At 41.5% G+C, this 13,393-nt stretch overlaps 1 protein-coding gene across 8 annotated transcripts in view; it reads right to left on the bottom strand.

The window, feature by feature from the left end:
* pkn1 (protein kinase N1) overlaps nt 1-13,393 on the bottom strand; it is a 40,684-nt gene that overhangs the window by 4,565 nt on the left and 22,726 nt on the right. For 6 of the 8 annotated variants that reach the window (XM_004918882.2, XM_012953134.2, XM_012953135.2 and 3 more), the window contains 8 exons: nt 12,534-12,643; nt 11,167-11,310; nt 10,614-10,689; nt 7,976-8,090; nt 7,731-7,785; nt 6,745-6,803; nt 1,597-1,672; nt 216-307 (listed from right to left, as the gene is read on the bottom strand). In XM_004918882.2, the coding sequence (XP_004918939.1) occupies nt 216-307; nt 1,597-1,672; nt 6,745-6,803; nt 7,731-7,785; nt 7,976-8,090; nt 10,614-10,689; nt 11,167-11,310; nt 12,534-12,643 (727 nt within the window). The remainder of the gene's footprint in view (nt 1-215; nt 308-1,596; nt 1,673-6,744; nt 6,804-7,730; nt 7,786-7,975; nt 8,091-10,613; nt 10,690-11,166; nt 11,311-12,533; nt 12,644-13,393) is intronic. The other 2 variants (XM_012953137.2, XM_004918891.4) reach the window with 1 other exon arrangement.

Here is a 13,393-nt window from a genome sequence, read left to right as displayed (position 1 = left end):
TGGCAATGTAAACTGTAGCAATCAATCACATGTACACTTTCGCTATTCTGACTGAACTAGACTGGTGAAAGCTGACCAATGATTGGTTGTTACTTAACTAGTTAAGAGTCAGTCTGCAGGAAGTAAGCATGCTGACAGTATACAGGGGGTATTTTATTTTAAAGCAAATATTTTCTATTTACAAAGGTATTTTAAGCCCTTTTGCCCTGCCTTACCTCTCTACTTCATCCCTAGAAATGATGTCCCCTTTCTTCAAGGCTTTGATGGCAAACAATTCCCCAGTCTCCTTGTACTCAGACAGCAGGACCTGAAATAAAAAGCTGGTGAGCAACTCAATGGATTTAGGACATGGGATTTAAGGAGACAGCGTCAATGGAATTCAAAGGTTTCATTTGTACCTGAAACTAAACTGTGATGATGAGCACAGTACGAAAGTCTGACAATGTGTTTTTCCTGCTTTAGTCCAAAAAACACTAAACAAGTAATTTGGATGTTCAAGCTCAGGTACTGCATGCAGCTCAGCAGCCCAATGAGAAAAACTGGTTAGTAGCTGAGCATCATCAAGGTTTGAGATACTAGCCAAACTAGAAGTGCATGGGGCCTCACAGGTCAGTGTATTCAGCTCATTCATTTGGGTGTTCCAGTTGTAAAATATTCAGCTGGTCAGCCCACAAGATGGGGGCTCCTTAGACCCACTGACTATTGCCAAAGAGAAGGGGATGTCAGCACCTGGAAGGCAGGAGACACCAACATGCTTCTGTGTTGTTCAATATCATGATAGGTAGCCCTGTACTTACCCCTACTTATAGCTAGTGTCAACTGCACAGCTCCCACACTGGCACCTAGGTCCCAATAAAAGTACCCTATGTAAGAGATCCTCATATACTGTGAATTTATGTCTTGATGTCAAGTGACTTTCCCAGCACGTTGAGTGGCTGTTGTGGAGTGTGGCCAAATGCGACACAGTAGCCTTGATATAACACACGCCATTCCTTGTAGACCCTTGAATACAACACACGCCATTCCTTGTAGACTGTATACTCTTTAAAAATCACAAATGTATTTATGCCTTGCATTGAAATGATTGTTCCAGGATTGCTGCTTGTTTCCCCTTCCTGTAGTTCTTACTAGACATATATAAAGATCCATAGCTGGGGCTCGCAGGGGGCTATTCCTTAAGGGGGAGTACATGTAAATAGATTAAGGAGATTCAGTCTGTGGCCTTGAGCTGATCTTCAACCACCCATGTGTGATGAACCTTTGTAATATGGGTGGGGGCAACCAATCCTATTTCTATTACCAAAACTGGGGACTTATGAAGTTCCTACATACACAGCCACAGTAAGAGTCAGATGCAAGGGAAGGGAATATACCGAGACAGAGTGCGAGGGATGAAGAGAGAGATGGCCCTGAACCTGAATAAACAACATGAGAGACAACCAGATAAAAACTGGAGGTCTGGAGGGAAGCCAACCCAAAAGAACTGAAATAGAAACAAACATGGTTATACAACAATGGGCAAGGCATCAGGGTCACTGCAGGACACTGACTTCAAAAAGTAAAACTGACTTCAAGGTCTGTACTGAGGTTACTCACCTTCCCAAAGTGACCCCTGCCCAGCACCGCCAACAGCCGGAAATTGTCTAAGGAAAGCTGAGAGACACTCTGCGTTCTACGAAAGAGAAAGACACCACGATACAGAATTAATTTTATAACAGAAATGATGCATATGAACACCCTTTTGAAAGGGGTTTAGGTGCCTGTAGAAGGCTGCAGTGCTTAACATGGAGGCTCCCAGGCCTATTGTTCTTGGGGGGGAGTTACTGTGGCACAGACTGGAGGGACAGGGGGTAAACTTTTGTATTCTTCCCACCCGCCTAAACCCCTAAGTTTGTACACAAGAGGCCATAGTTGAAGAGCTGAATAAAGGGAACTCCACTCAAGGACAACTTAAGCTTTTTGAAAAGTAAACATAATTTCAAGCAACTTTGCAATATACATCAATTAAAAAATATGCAGCCTTTTCATGATATTTAATGTAATAATATTGTTTGGAAAAGTTCCCTAAGCCCCGCCCCTTGCTGATCTGGCTGACTACTTTGAGACCCAAATAAAATGTAACAGTAGTCAACTTTCTTTAGTCTGCCTTCAGCCTGCATCCTCCCAATCCCAAAATTCCCTTCACACAGGATATCAATAAAGAAAGGAACATCACAGTTTATGTAGTCCCTGCATGCTGTCTGTAAGCTGTGGAGAAGTTGTTACATTTGATAACATCAGTGTTTTAGTCCCTCCTCCCCTGCTAGGATTTGAAATAAAGCAGAAAGAGAAGAACTGTTTTGCAGCTGGATTTCAGCATATAAAATGGTATTTATTCATACTTTCTGAAGGAACAGATTACGGTGATAGGTATATTAGGGGTTTCTCTGTTGTGTGGGGCTCTTTAACAACTTTTGGTTAGGAAGCTGGAGTTCCCCTTTAACAAACAACAGAACCTGAGGAACATGTCCCCATCTGTTTCATTTCATTTCAATAAGGGGTAATTATATCTTAGTTGGGATCAAGTACAGGTACTGTTTTATTATTACAGAGAAAAGGGAATCATTTAACCATGAAATAAACCCAATAGGGCTGTTCTGCCCCCAATAAGGGGTAATTATATCTTAGTTGGGATCAAGTACAGGTACTGTTTTATTATTACAGAGAAAAGGGGAATCATTTAACCATTAAATAAACCCAATAGGGTTGTTCTGCCCCCAATAAGGGGTAATTATATCTTAGTTGGGATCAAGTACAGGTACTGTTTTATTATTACAGAGAAAAGGGAATCATTTAACCATGAAATAAACCCAATAGGGCTGTTCTGCCTCCAATAAGGGGTAATTATATCTTAGTTGGGATCAAGTACAGGTACTGTTTTATTATTACAGAGAAAAGGGAATTATTTAACCATTAAAAAAACCCAATAGGGCTGTTCTGCCCCAATAAGGGGTAATTATATCTTAGTTGGGATCAAGTACAGGTACTGTTTTATTATTACAGAGAAAAAGGAAATCAATTTTAAAAATCTGAAATATTTGATTAAAATGGAGTCTATAGGAGACAGGCTTTCCGTAATTCTGAGCTTTCTGGATAACAGGTTTCCGGATAACGAATCCCATACCTGTATTTTGATATAACTTGTGTCTATCAAAAATGCAAAGGCCTATATCCAGGGAGTGAGAGTTCCATCAGCCGAGATACAATGGCAGGGCAACCTCTTGCAGCTCAACTTGATTTTTCTCTAATGCTCGGCTAAATGTATCTGTGCAGAATAATTGAATATCTCGAGTGATTATTGGCGTGCCTACAAAGCAATCTGTCTACTTGCGCAGACACTCAGGTTCCAGGACTCCTTTCAGACTTTTCCTGCAGAACGTTTTGCATGTTTTTGACCATAAATCAAAATGTTCATTTCTTACTGAAACTAGAAGAGTAACCTCAGAACACAACCATACACTCCCTTATGAGAATTTTCCCTTGAGCATATAACTGTCAGGGACCTCGGTGGGTTCCACAGGCTGCCCATGTTTGCATGTAAAACCACCTTCTCCTGTAGGCTGAGCCTGCTCGTATGGCTCGTATATCATGCACATAGAACCAAACCCTTCCCTTAAGGCACAAAAACGTAGAGATTCTTCACTTCGGAGAGATCCGTAAATGATTCTGTTCTGTTGAACAATACCCAGTGGCCACATAAGCTTGCAACACAACAGGAGGGCTATAGTAAGTGACCAGGAAGGCTGTGGGCAGACATTTTGAGAAAACAGCAACTTAGGGGAGAAAAATCTGCTATCCAAGGCTGTAACACCCTCAAACATTCGGAGAAGGATACTCATTGTCCCTTAAAAAGTTACACAACAGGTCCCACTGCAGGCTGTGTGGTAAAAGTAGGAGCTAGGAAATTGATTGGTCAGCAGAGGCAGAACCATACTCGGACAGATAAGAGCTGCTGATGGACCCAGTCCGCAGCTTATGAACCCAGGTATGGGAACCTCCAACAGGCTTAAGGTGTCCATACACGTGAAGATCCGCTCGCTTGGCAAGGTCGCCAAGCGAGCGGATCTTCACCCAATATCCCCACATACGGGTGGGCGATATCTGGGAACATGTAGGCTAATTCGATCATTTGGCCCTGGGGCCAAACGTTTGAATTATATTGGCGGCAATAGGGCAGTCGGTTTGATCAATCTGACTAAATCTTTTAATCTGGCTGATCAATATCTGGCCAATTTCAGGCCAGATATCGGTCGGCCAGGCCCCTGGTTCTTGCCCCTACATGGGCCGAATCAGTCCAAGGGACCAATATCGGCAGCTACAATCGGCCCATGTATGGCCACCTTTACCCAACCGATATCTAGGCAGAAATCATCCAGATATTGATTGGACAAGTTTGATTTTACCATCAGATCGAGGGCTGGATCTGCACACTGATTTAGTCCTCAATCCAACGGCCTATAAAATAGTGGCAATAATTATTGCAAGCCTGAGCACCAAACAATTGGATCAACCCAATATCACCCACCTTATGGTGAGGTGGCCAAACAAGCTTACACCATAATTCATGCTTGCTTCAAACCCACAGCCATCGTCCTGTAAATTGCACCAGTGCTGTTACCCATAGACCACAATGAGCAATCAGCCAGCTTAACCGCCAGCTGGATATAACTGCCAGCTGAATATGGCCAGCTAGCTTGCACAAGTGCAATTTAGAACGAGTGGATCAGCGCTACTGTTAGCCTTGCTGTCACTGCGCATTCTGTTTCTGGCACAACTGAGATTGAGACTGCAAGGATGGTGCGAGCTTCAAACGCTCAATTGCAAAGAGATGTATCATACTGCCGGTCATCTTTTATCAGTAAACTTGGCTTACTGGTTCTGTCTGGGCTGCAGCGCAACAAAGGTATCAATGTGCTGCCAAAAACTCAATGATAAACAATTAGCACCCCCTTGAGGAGAACCAAAGAAATTGCTGGTTTCACACTTCATCCTCACACACATCTGAACATTTGATGTATGCATTTAGCATTACAGTTTATCCTTATATAGCCTTATATAGCACTGACATACTCCATATCACTTTACAGAGAACAGGCTATAATCCAGTCCACTGCCTGCAGTGAAAAGGGTAGCTACCCCATTTATTAAAACAAAATACTCCCCTGAAACAATGTAACCCCCCCTACCCCCACCTAATATGGATTTTTGTCTGCATTCCTAGAATGGAGCACATTGAGCTGCACCTTGCCCTGAATACAGCTCTGCCTGCTTTCGGCAGTACAGGTATGGGATCCCTTATCCGGAAACCCATTATCCAGAAAGCTCCGAATTACGGAAAGCCTGTCTCCCACAGACTCCATATAATCAAATAATACAGAATTTTAAAACTGATTTCCTTTTTTTCTGTAGTAATAAAACAGTAACTTGTAATCGACCCTAACTAAGATATAATTAATCCTTATTGGATGCAATACAATCCTATTGGGTTTAATGATTTTTTATTAGACTTAAGGTATGGAGATCCAAATTACGGAAAGACCCCTTATCGTACGAAAGTGACTTCCTGGAAAAACATTGTAGGTCCCCCAAGGATAGCGTCAGATACACAATACATGCACAGATTTTATCAATATCGATTCTAACCTGGGCAATCGACTAAACGCCCAATCCCCACAGTAGGAAAATATCGGCAAGATAACTTGGAGCCCACAGACAGTACAATTATATTGGTACGTGTATGGCCAGATTTAGGAACAGAGAGCCAAGTGAACACAGAGCAAGCAGGGTTCTCTGTGGAGGGTCCCTATTGCATTTAGATACCTGGGCTAAACTTTTATCTGGCAGTGATGCTGCCAGACTACAGCTGCCAAAATGCTTAACTTTGGTAATACACCAAAAAAAAAATGCTGAACGGCCATCATTATTTGTATGAGCAGTGGCTGAGCAAAAGTATTTACATTTAAAATGAGTCAAAAGAACATTCTGAGCACGCAACTCATCCAGGAACCATGCGTCACTAGAGGCGAGGAGAGGGAATACAGTGCCAATAAGCAAGAAAGATATGAGAAGCCGAATGACTGTATTATTTGCAGTTATAGCATAGCTTCCAATACATATTCTGGGAGGAGGAGAACATGGCTGAATGGAAAGGAGAGTGCATTAGGCTACAGGGTAATTCCACCAGGTCCAGACTGGCAATCTGTGGATTCTGGCAAATGCCAGAGGGGCTGCTGTAAGATGCCATAGTCACTCACTATTTATTGGGCCTATGGGGGGCTGTTAGGGCAACTGTGTACTTGAAATGCCAGGGCCTATTTTGAATCCCAGTCCTGGCCTGAATCCCACAAATAGAAACATTACGTAGCTACGGGTTACTTTATAATAAATGAACCATGCAAACCATTAACCAATTAAAAACACCTTGTTCAAATATTATATGACATCCCTACGAAGGAAAAAAAAAAGGATGAAGGTAAAACACAAGCTGAGGCCAGGGATGGAACTACTTCCATTCTTTTAGCTGTGCAGAATTCTAAATATGACAGTCCCAAATCCTGTTCCAGGTGGAGATTTCCACAATGGATGAAATTTTGGGCAAAACAGTGGGGTAGCTGTGTGGGGGTATACCCTACAAAGGGTGGCCAAACGCTCTAACCCAGGAACAATGGACTATGAAATAACCACTCATTTATAGTTTCTACTCACCTCCTTTGGCTTTCTCTTCTTACTACTGGGACTTGCTTTTCCTCTGGGACAGGAACCTGCTAATATAAGTATAGAGCTGTCATTTAGATGCTGGCAACACACCTACACTTATATTTATACGCATGCACTGAAAGCTCTTCAAATCATGTGCATTTAGACTGGGCATCTGGTACTCAATGTAAAGCAGAGCTTTGCACTTATTTGTTAAATAAATATTCAATAATCAAATATTAGCGTTGGAAATGCTTGTTCTTTAAGAGCATTAGGTGCTGCCATAATGTGCTGTACTGGATATTAGAAGTTTATGGGCAGAAAATCAATAACCTCAAGTGGCCAAACTGCCATTAAAATAGCACTTTACCAGGCAATAGTTCGGCCCTTGAAGATCACCATCAGCAACCTTGGAGACCCTAAATGGTTGACCCTCTGCCTTGACCAGAGGAGCATGACCTTTGTAAGTGTTGTTCAGATATTGCTTTGTCTGCTAGGAGTACCTGTATAATAATAATCAATAACTTGGAATTGCCAAACAGGGATGTAAATGGGAAGGTCTGCCTCTCCTACCCCTGGGCTTTGGTGACTGGGATGATAAATATAATATAGGGGTAGGCACACTTCATTGGGAGTTCATTGGGCAACGTCTAAACCTACTCCACTAGCAGTGATGTGAGGGGTTATTTAAACAAATAAATGGGGTACAGGCTGTAGGAGCAAATGACCCTGAATTTGCGGGATAGGCAAGAAATTATTACGGTGATGTCAAATACCTAGATTGGGGGTCTTATATATATATATATATATATATAGATATATATAGATATATATATATATATATTCTCCTAAGAATTAAGTCTTTGATTCCCTTTTGGTTATTCTGAATTAAAGGTGCAGAGTGATGTTCCTGAGGGGAGCATTTTATATTCATTTTTATACAGTATAAAGTAAGGAGAGAGGAATAGCCTGCATTGGTGTTTTATGGTTCTCACCTCATTCTTAATTTCTTCCTTTGTCTCTAGGGTAAGGGATTCCAACTGCAACTCGCTAAAAAAACAAAAACAAAAGAAGATAGTGTGGATCAGAAAAGAGGAACAGGGGAAAATATGGAAAAAGACTATAGACAGTAAAGGAAGGAATACATAACAGTAGCTAGACATAGCGGTCTAAAAATTAAAGAGCAGAGAAATCACAAAAATAAGACACAGCCAATCAGAATAGGACAATCTGAACTCACGCTCCTCGATCTCCAGGGCTGTAGACCACACTGCTGGTATTAACTCCTCGGCGCAACAGGCGGAGCCATGTTAATGGGTCAATATTCATCTGTCGTGCACGAAGAAACGCCCTTCCTGAGAGCGATATAGCATTGTGGAATTACAAAAAGCTGGGTCCTATACTAGACCTAAACTAGGATTATGCTAGACCCCCTCTGTCCCTGTCCATAGACAACACTCTGTAAAACACAGTTCCATATGCACAGGCCATCATATACCTATGGATATATATATAAACTATTTATAATATATTTAATGCACAGGAATTAGATATTAGGAGACCTGCAGAGTATTTGCCTGGGTGGAAACTAGATATCAGAGGAAAAACAGTGGCATAATTTCTGTAGGCTGTAGGGGATGTGATTGCACCTTTGCTTTCACCCCCTTAGGGCCTGCCATCAGAGGGGCTTCAGGCATTAGACGTCCCAAGAAGAAAACATTTTGTGTTCTGGTTTGTGGGGGTGGGGCATGTGGGAGTCTGGGTGGGCTGTGGGTGGGGTTTTGGCAAAATGGGGTGTGGCCAGGGTAAATCAGGTGTGTGGCCGTGCCTGCTTGACACATTCCTTTTTTAAGGAATGCTGCTTATAATATATGATAAACTCAATAGATGTAATAAAGATATACACCCCTGTCTGCTTGTTGTGTTTAGAAATGGGGTCTCCTGAGGGGGAGGGCCCTTCTAACCTATTATTATGGGGCCTCATGATTCCTCATGACAGCTCTTACTATATGTATAGTTTTAAATTCACATAATTTGACATTATGGATCTTACAGAATACAAATCGCAGAACTCCCATGCTAAATCCTATTTTTCAAGTATGAACCCTTCCAACAGGCCTGGAGATCTTCTTAGGATACCAGCACACCAACCATTCTGGCAGCCACCTTCCCCCCAACGAAATGCAAGGGGTTTGTGCTTTTTAATCCAGCCCATACAAGTAGCTGGAAAAATAAGTGCAACAATCTCCCAGACTGTATTCACAGTGTGGCTCAGTGGTAAAGAGGTTACACGCAAATACATTTGCGAATACAGGAGCCATAAAAAATGTTATAGGAACCCTTGGCAGAACAGTAACGGAGAACAGCAAGCTACATGGGCATAGACTGGCGCCCAAGGCCATATAAAAGCTTCATGATTATAGCCCTCTTGTGTATACATGTCTTGCAGCCTGTATATTCTGGCATAGTCTCCAGGGCTGAAAAGAAAACATTAATTACTTCTCACTTGTCTGGAATATAATTTTTCCTTTCTGCGAGGAATCTTTCAGATTCGACTCCAGCATTCCATTCCTATACAATGCACGTGGTTTCATGGAACAGACTCTTTGCAAACAAATATAATTCGCTTTAGTCTATTTAGATAACTACACAGATATAAGGATGTCCTGAGAGGAACAGGGTCTTCTAAGGATTCATACATAGACAAATATAATTATAGATATTTTTACCCATTAAACGCTCGGAAAAATGACACACAATGATTCATATTTATAGTTCAGATATGGAGATTTGGTAGGGGACAGAGAAGTGGTATATAAACAAACCACAGGGTGTCTAAGCAAATCATGATTCATTGTTTAGATTTAAAAAAAAAAAAAAAAAAAGCATGCTGCATGAACACCAGATACAAAGCAACAGCAGATCAGAGAGGGGCCTCATTTAAAAATGGGTGCAATGTTTTTGGTTTTTGCTTTGCCCGTCTAGCTGTGTCTTTAGGTACAGTACCAGGGCATCCCTTTGGACACCCCTTATTTTGTATGTCATTTAGATGTGCACCCTAACAAACCGCAGGAGACCTCTGTATTTAACACTTTAACAAATGGGTTGAAATGGGTTGAATTTATCATTTATTTTCAGCTACTAGAATCACTTCAAAGGACCTATAATATCAGGAAATGAACATATGGTAATGCCATGACATCCCACTCAGTAGTGAGGTGCAGGACGACCCGATACCCACAGGGTCAGGCGGGTCAGGGCTAGCCTTGGCACATCACTTGTGGGTCATGGGCAGCTATGGGTTGAGCTCTTCCGCTCACACTCCCCGCCCGCAACCTAAGACTGCCTTTGTCTTCCAGCTTCCTCTTCCATCTTGTAAATTTATAGAGGTATGTCCAACATGCTCTTTTGTGACATCATGCGGGGTGGGTTGGGCGTGGGTGCATATAAATAGAGGGGAGAAGCCGTGTTGGGTAGGTTTAGGGTTGGGAGAAGGCGGGTTAGGGTCGGGTGCGGGTCAAGATTTTCTCGACCCGCACATTCCTACAGCCCAGGCCAGTTGTCAGTGACTTTTATTGCATTGGTCTATCACTGCATGAATAAAGTTGGCCAAACATATTTAGATTTTAGTCTTTATCCAACAAATGTCTGAATATCGATTGGATGTTTAAATGCAACAATCTAAAACAAACATTCACCATGGTATACAAATTACTGGGACAATAACTTGAAGCCCCCACACTGTCCTAAAATCATACAAAACTATGTTTCCTACAATTATATTGGTGTATGTACGGCCAGCTTAAAGAGGATTTTGGTTTGAAAAACCAAACCTTATCAGATCAAATTCTTCCAAACATCTATATTTTGAGATTTACCTTGTTCCTTGGAGAAGATCTTTTTCTGTCGGCGCAGGTTGGAGAATCTTTCAATCACTGGGTTGTAGAATGCCACCTGAAGCAAACAATAAATACATAAATGAGTCAAGGCATACCCCCACTGTACAAATAATTCAATACATGTGTGTTTGGTAAATTAGAAACCTGATGGTGCATTATGATGTAGTATAGAAGTTTAATTACCAGTAATGTTTGAGGACTAGACTGTCTAGTAAACCACAGTGAGTGGCATTTACTTGAAGACAGATTATTTATTACTACACAAGCCAAATGCTAGTAAAGCAGTAGTGAGACACACTACTAGTGATTGGGCTCTTCAGGGCCCCTATGTATGGTCCATGGCCCTGAATTGGTTATGTTGGACTGAATTCTATGTTGGACCCTTAACGATTCTGCTGCATTTTGGAAACAGGAATTCTGGGCCAGGGGGAAGCAGCTCATAGGCATGGGTCCCTATTATGTGAAATTGACACTGCAGAGCTGCATAAAGGGTTTCACTGTTAATTTGGCAGTAGACCCCTGTATCCTGTACCTCACACAACAAGGTCCCCTGGGGTTCCAGTTCCAGGTATGTTTCATGCTTTTGATGATCCAGGAAATCTTCTAACTTGAGGTATTTAATAGCACAGAGTGAGCGGTAGTCTCTCCTGTACACGGACAGCTGCAGCTCTCGAGCCTGAACACAAAATTCAGAATAACCATGCACACTCTGTTATAAAGATCACTTGCAGCAGAACATTACTCCTTCTAACTTAGCTACCTTTTTTAGTCGCATTTTAGTTTTAGTAGAGGTACAGAATCTATTATTCACATTGCTTCAGGGATTTGGGTTTTCCGGCTAAGGGGTCTTTTGGTAATTTAGCAAATCTGCTAAAAACTATTAGGATTAAACCCAGTTGGATTGTTTACCACTTCTATGGATTCATGTAGCTTAAGCTGGCCATACACATTCAGATTTTAGTCTTCTTCCAACGAACATTTGAATATCGATCGTATGTTTAAATGCAACAATCTAAAACTAACATTCAGACTGAAATCGTAGGACAAAGTAATAAAAATAAAAAAATCGGAGGATGTTCTGCACATAAAATAGTTGGCAGACACGAATTGTACGCAAGTGATGTACCGGAAATACATTGTAGGTCCCCCAAGGAAATTGTCAGATACTAACTTGTTTCATTGACAAAACAACCAATCGCCATGGTACGAAAATTATCGGGACGATAATTCTGAGCCCACACACAGTCCAAAAATTATAGAAAACATTGTTTCGTACTATTATATTAGTGTGTGTGTATAAGATCCACTTGTTTGGCAACCTGGCCAGAGGAGACAATATATATGCCCACCAAAAGCAGTCCTTGGTCCAATGGAAAAATCAATCCTGCGTGATCAACATCTAAAGCCTATTCAGGAAAAATAAAATGTACCAAGGTATTTGGGCCTGAAACCCAGTCACACCAGATTTCCTTTATGATTTCCTTTTGGGCTCAGAGACTTTATGATGTTATCCAGTCTCTGAGCCCGAAAGGTCGAGCAATCATAAATAGGCCCCTATATATTCTGTTGTTGGCATGCATATGACTCCACTGGATATGTTTTGATACCACTGCAAGCCAACAACCACTTTTTTGAACATTTTCTTTTCTTTTACCTATTGACATATTTTTGTTTCCTTTTGGTAAATAAAGAAATATTAAAAAAAAAGAATTAAAAAAAAACCTGCTCTGCGTGTTTCCCCCCAACCAATCCTTAAACCTTCATCTCAGTTAAACCCCTTTCTATTCCCATTCCATCTCCTGCCTCCATATTTCTCCATCTTTTGTTTCTAGATGGTACTTTCCCTCCCAGGTGAACTTTCCCTTGTATCACTTTCCCACTCTGTTTCTTTGTACTCACCCTCTCCAGCTTCAGTTTGAATATCTGATCCCATGTGTCTCGTCCCTCAGACTTCCAGGCAGTCTGTCCAACCACATTGTTATCCAGTCTCAGCACGACACTGATCTCATCTAGGGGCACAGACCACCATATTGATGTATAGACAGGTATGTACCTTTCAACATCAAAGAGCCACAAGTCTTTTTGTCATGAACCAGCTTTGCACACTGCTTTGGAGTCATTTTTGCCTATCTTTCCATGAAGTTGTTCTCCAGGCAGTTTAGGTTCAAGTTAGTTGGCAAAGGTTGTCCACTTCAATCACAATCGTGCTTGAGCCACTGGAGTGTTACGTTACCTTGTGTTTGGAATCACTGTCCTGTTGAGAGGTCAATGTTCTCTCGAGATTCATTTTTTTAGTATTTCTCTTGCAATATTTCCCTGTATTTGCACCATCCATTCTTCCTTCTGTTTTGATTAGATGCCCCCGCTGATAATAAGCAGTGATACCTGCACCACTTCTTTGTAGGTAAGGCAGTGCTAGATTTGTGCCTTACATTTGGTCAAAAAACATTATCTTGGTCTCATCTTACCATAAAGTCTTTCCTCACATCACTTGGTCACACATTTTGGCAAGCACCACCTACCTGAATCTACGATGAAATTTAGTGGTGGTAGCTGCTTTTCATCAGCAGGGATAAGGGATTCTTATTAAAACTCTCATCTCAATCCAGCTGTGAATGTGTGGCATGGTTTAAAAACTGAGGTGCATAAGTGTTCAACCTGGTTGTGCTGAGCTGAAAACTATGAAACCTACAGCAAATCTGTCTGGCAGAATGGGACAAAATCCATCCCAAACTTTGTGGGAAGCTGAAACATAATTA

Source organism: Xenopus tropicalis, chromosome 3 (genome assembly GCF_000004195.4).
Source record: "Xenopus tropicalis strain Nigerian chromosome 3, UCB_Xtro_10.0, whole genome shotgun sequence".
NCBI classification, from domain to species: Eukaryota; Metazoa; Chordata; class Amphibia; order Anura; family Pipidae; genus Xenopus; species Xenopus tropicalis.
Note: the sequence above shows the minus strand (reverse complement) of the source record. Positions and strands in the feature narration are given on the sequence as shown.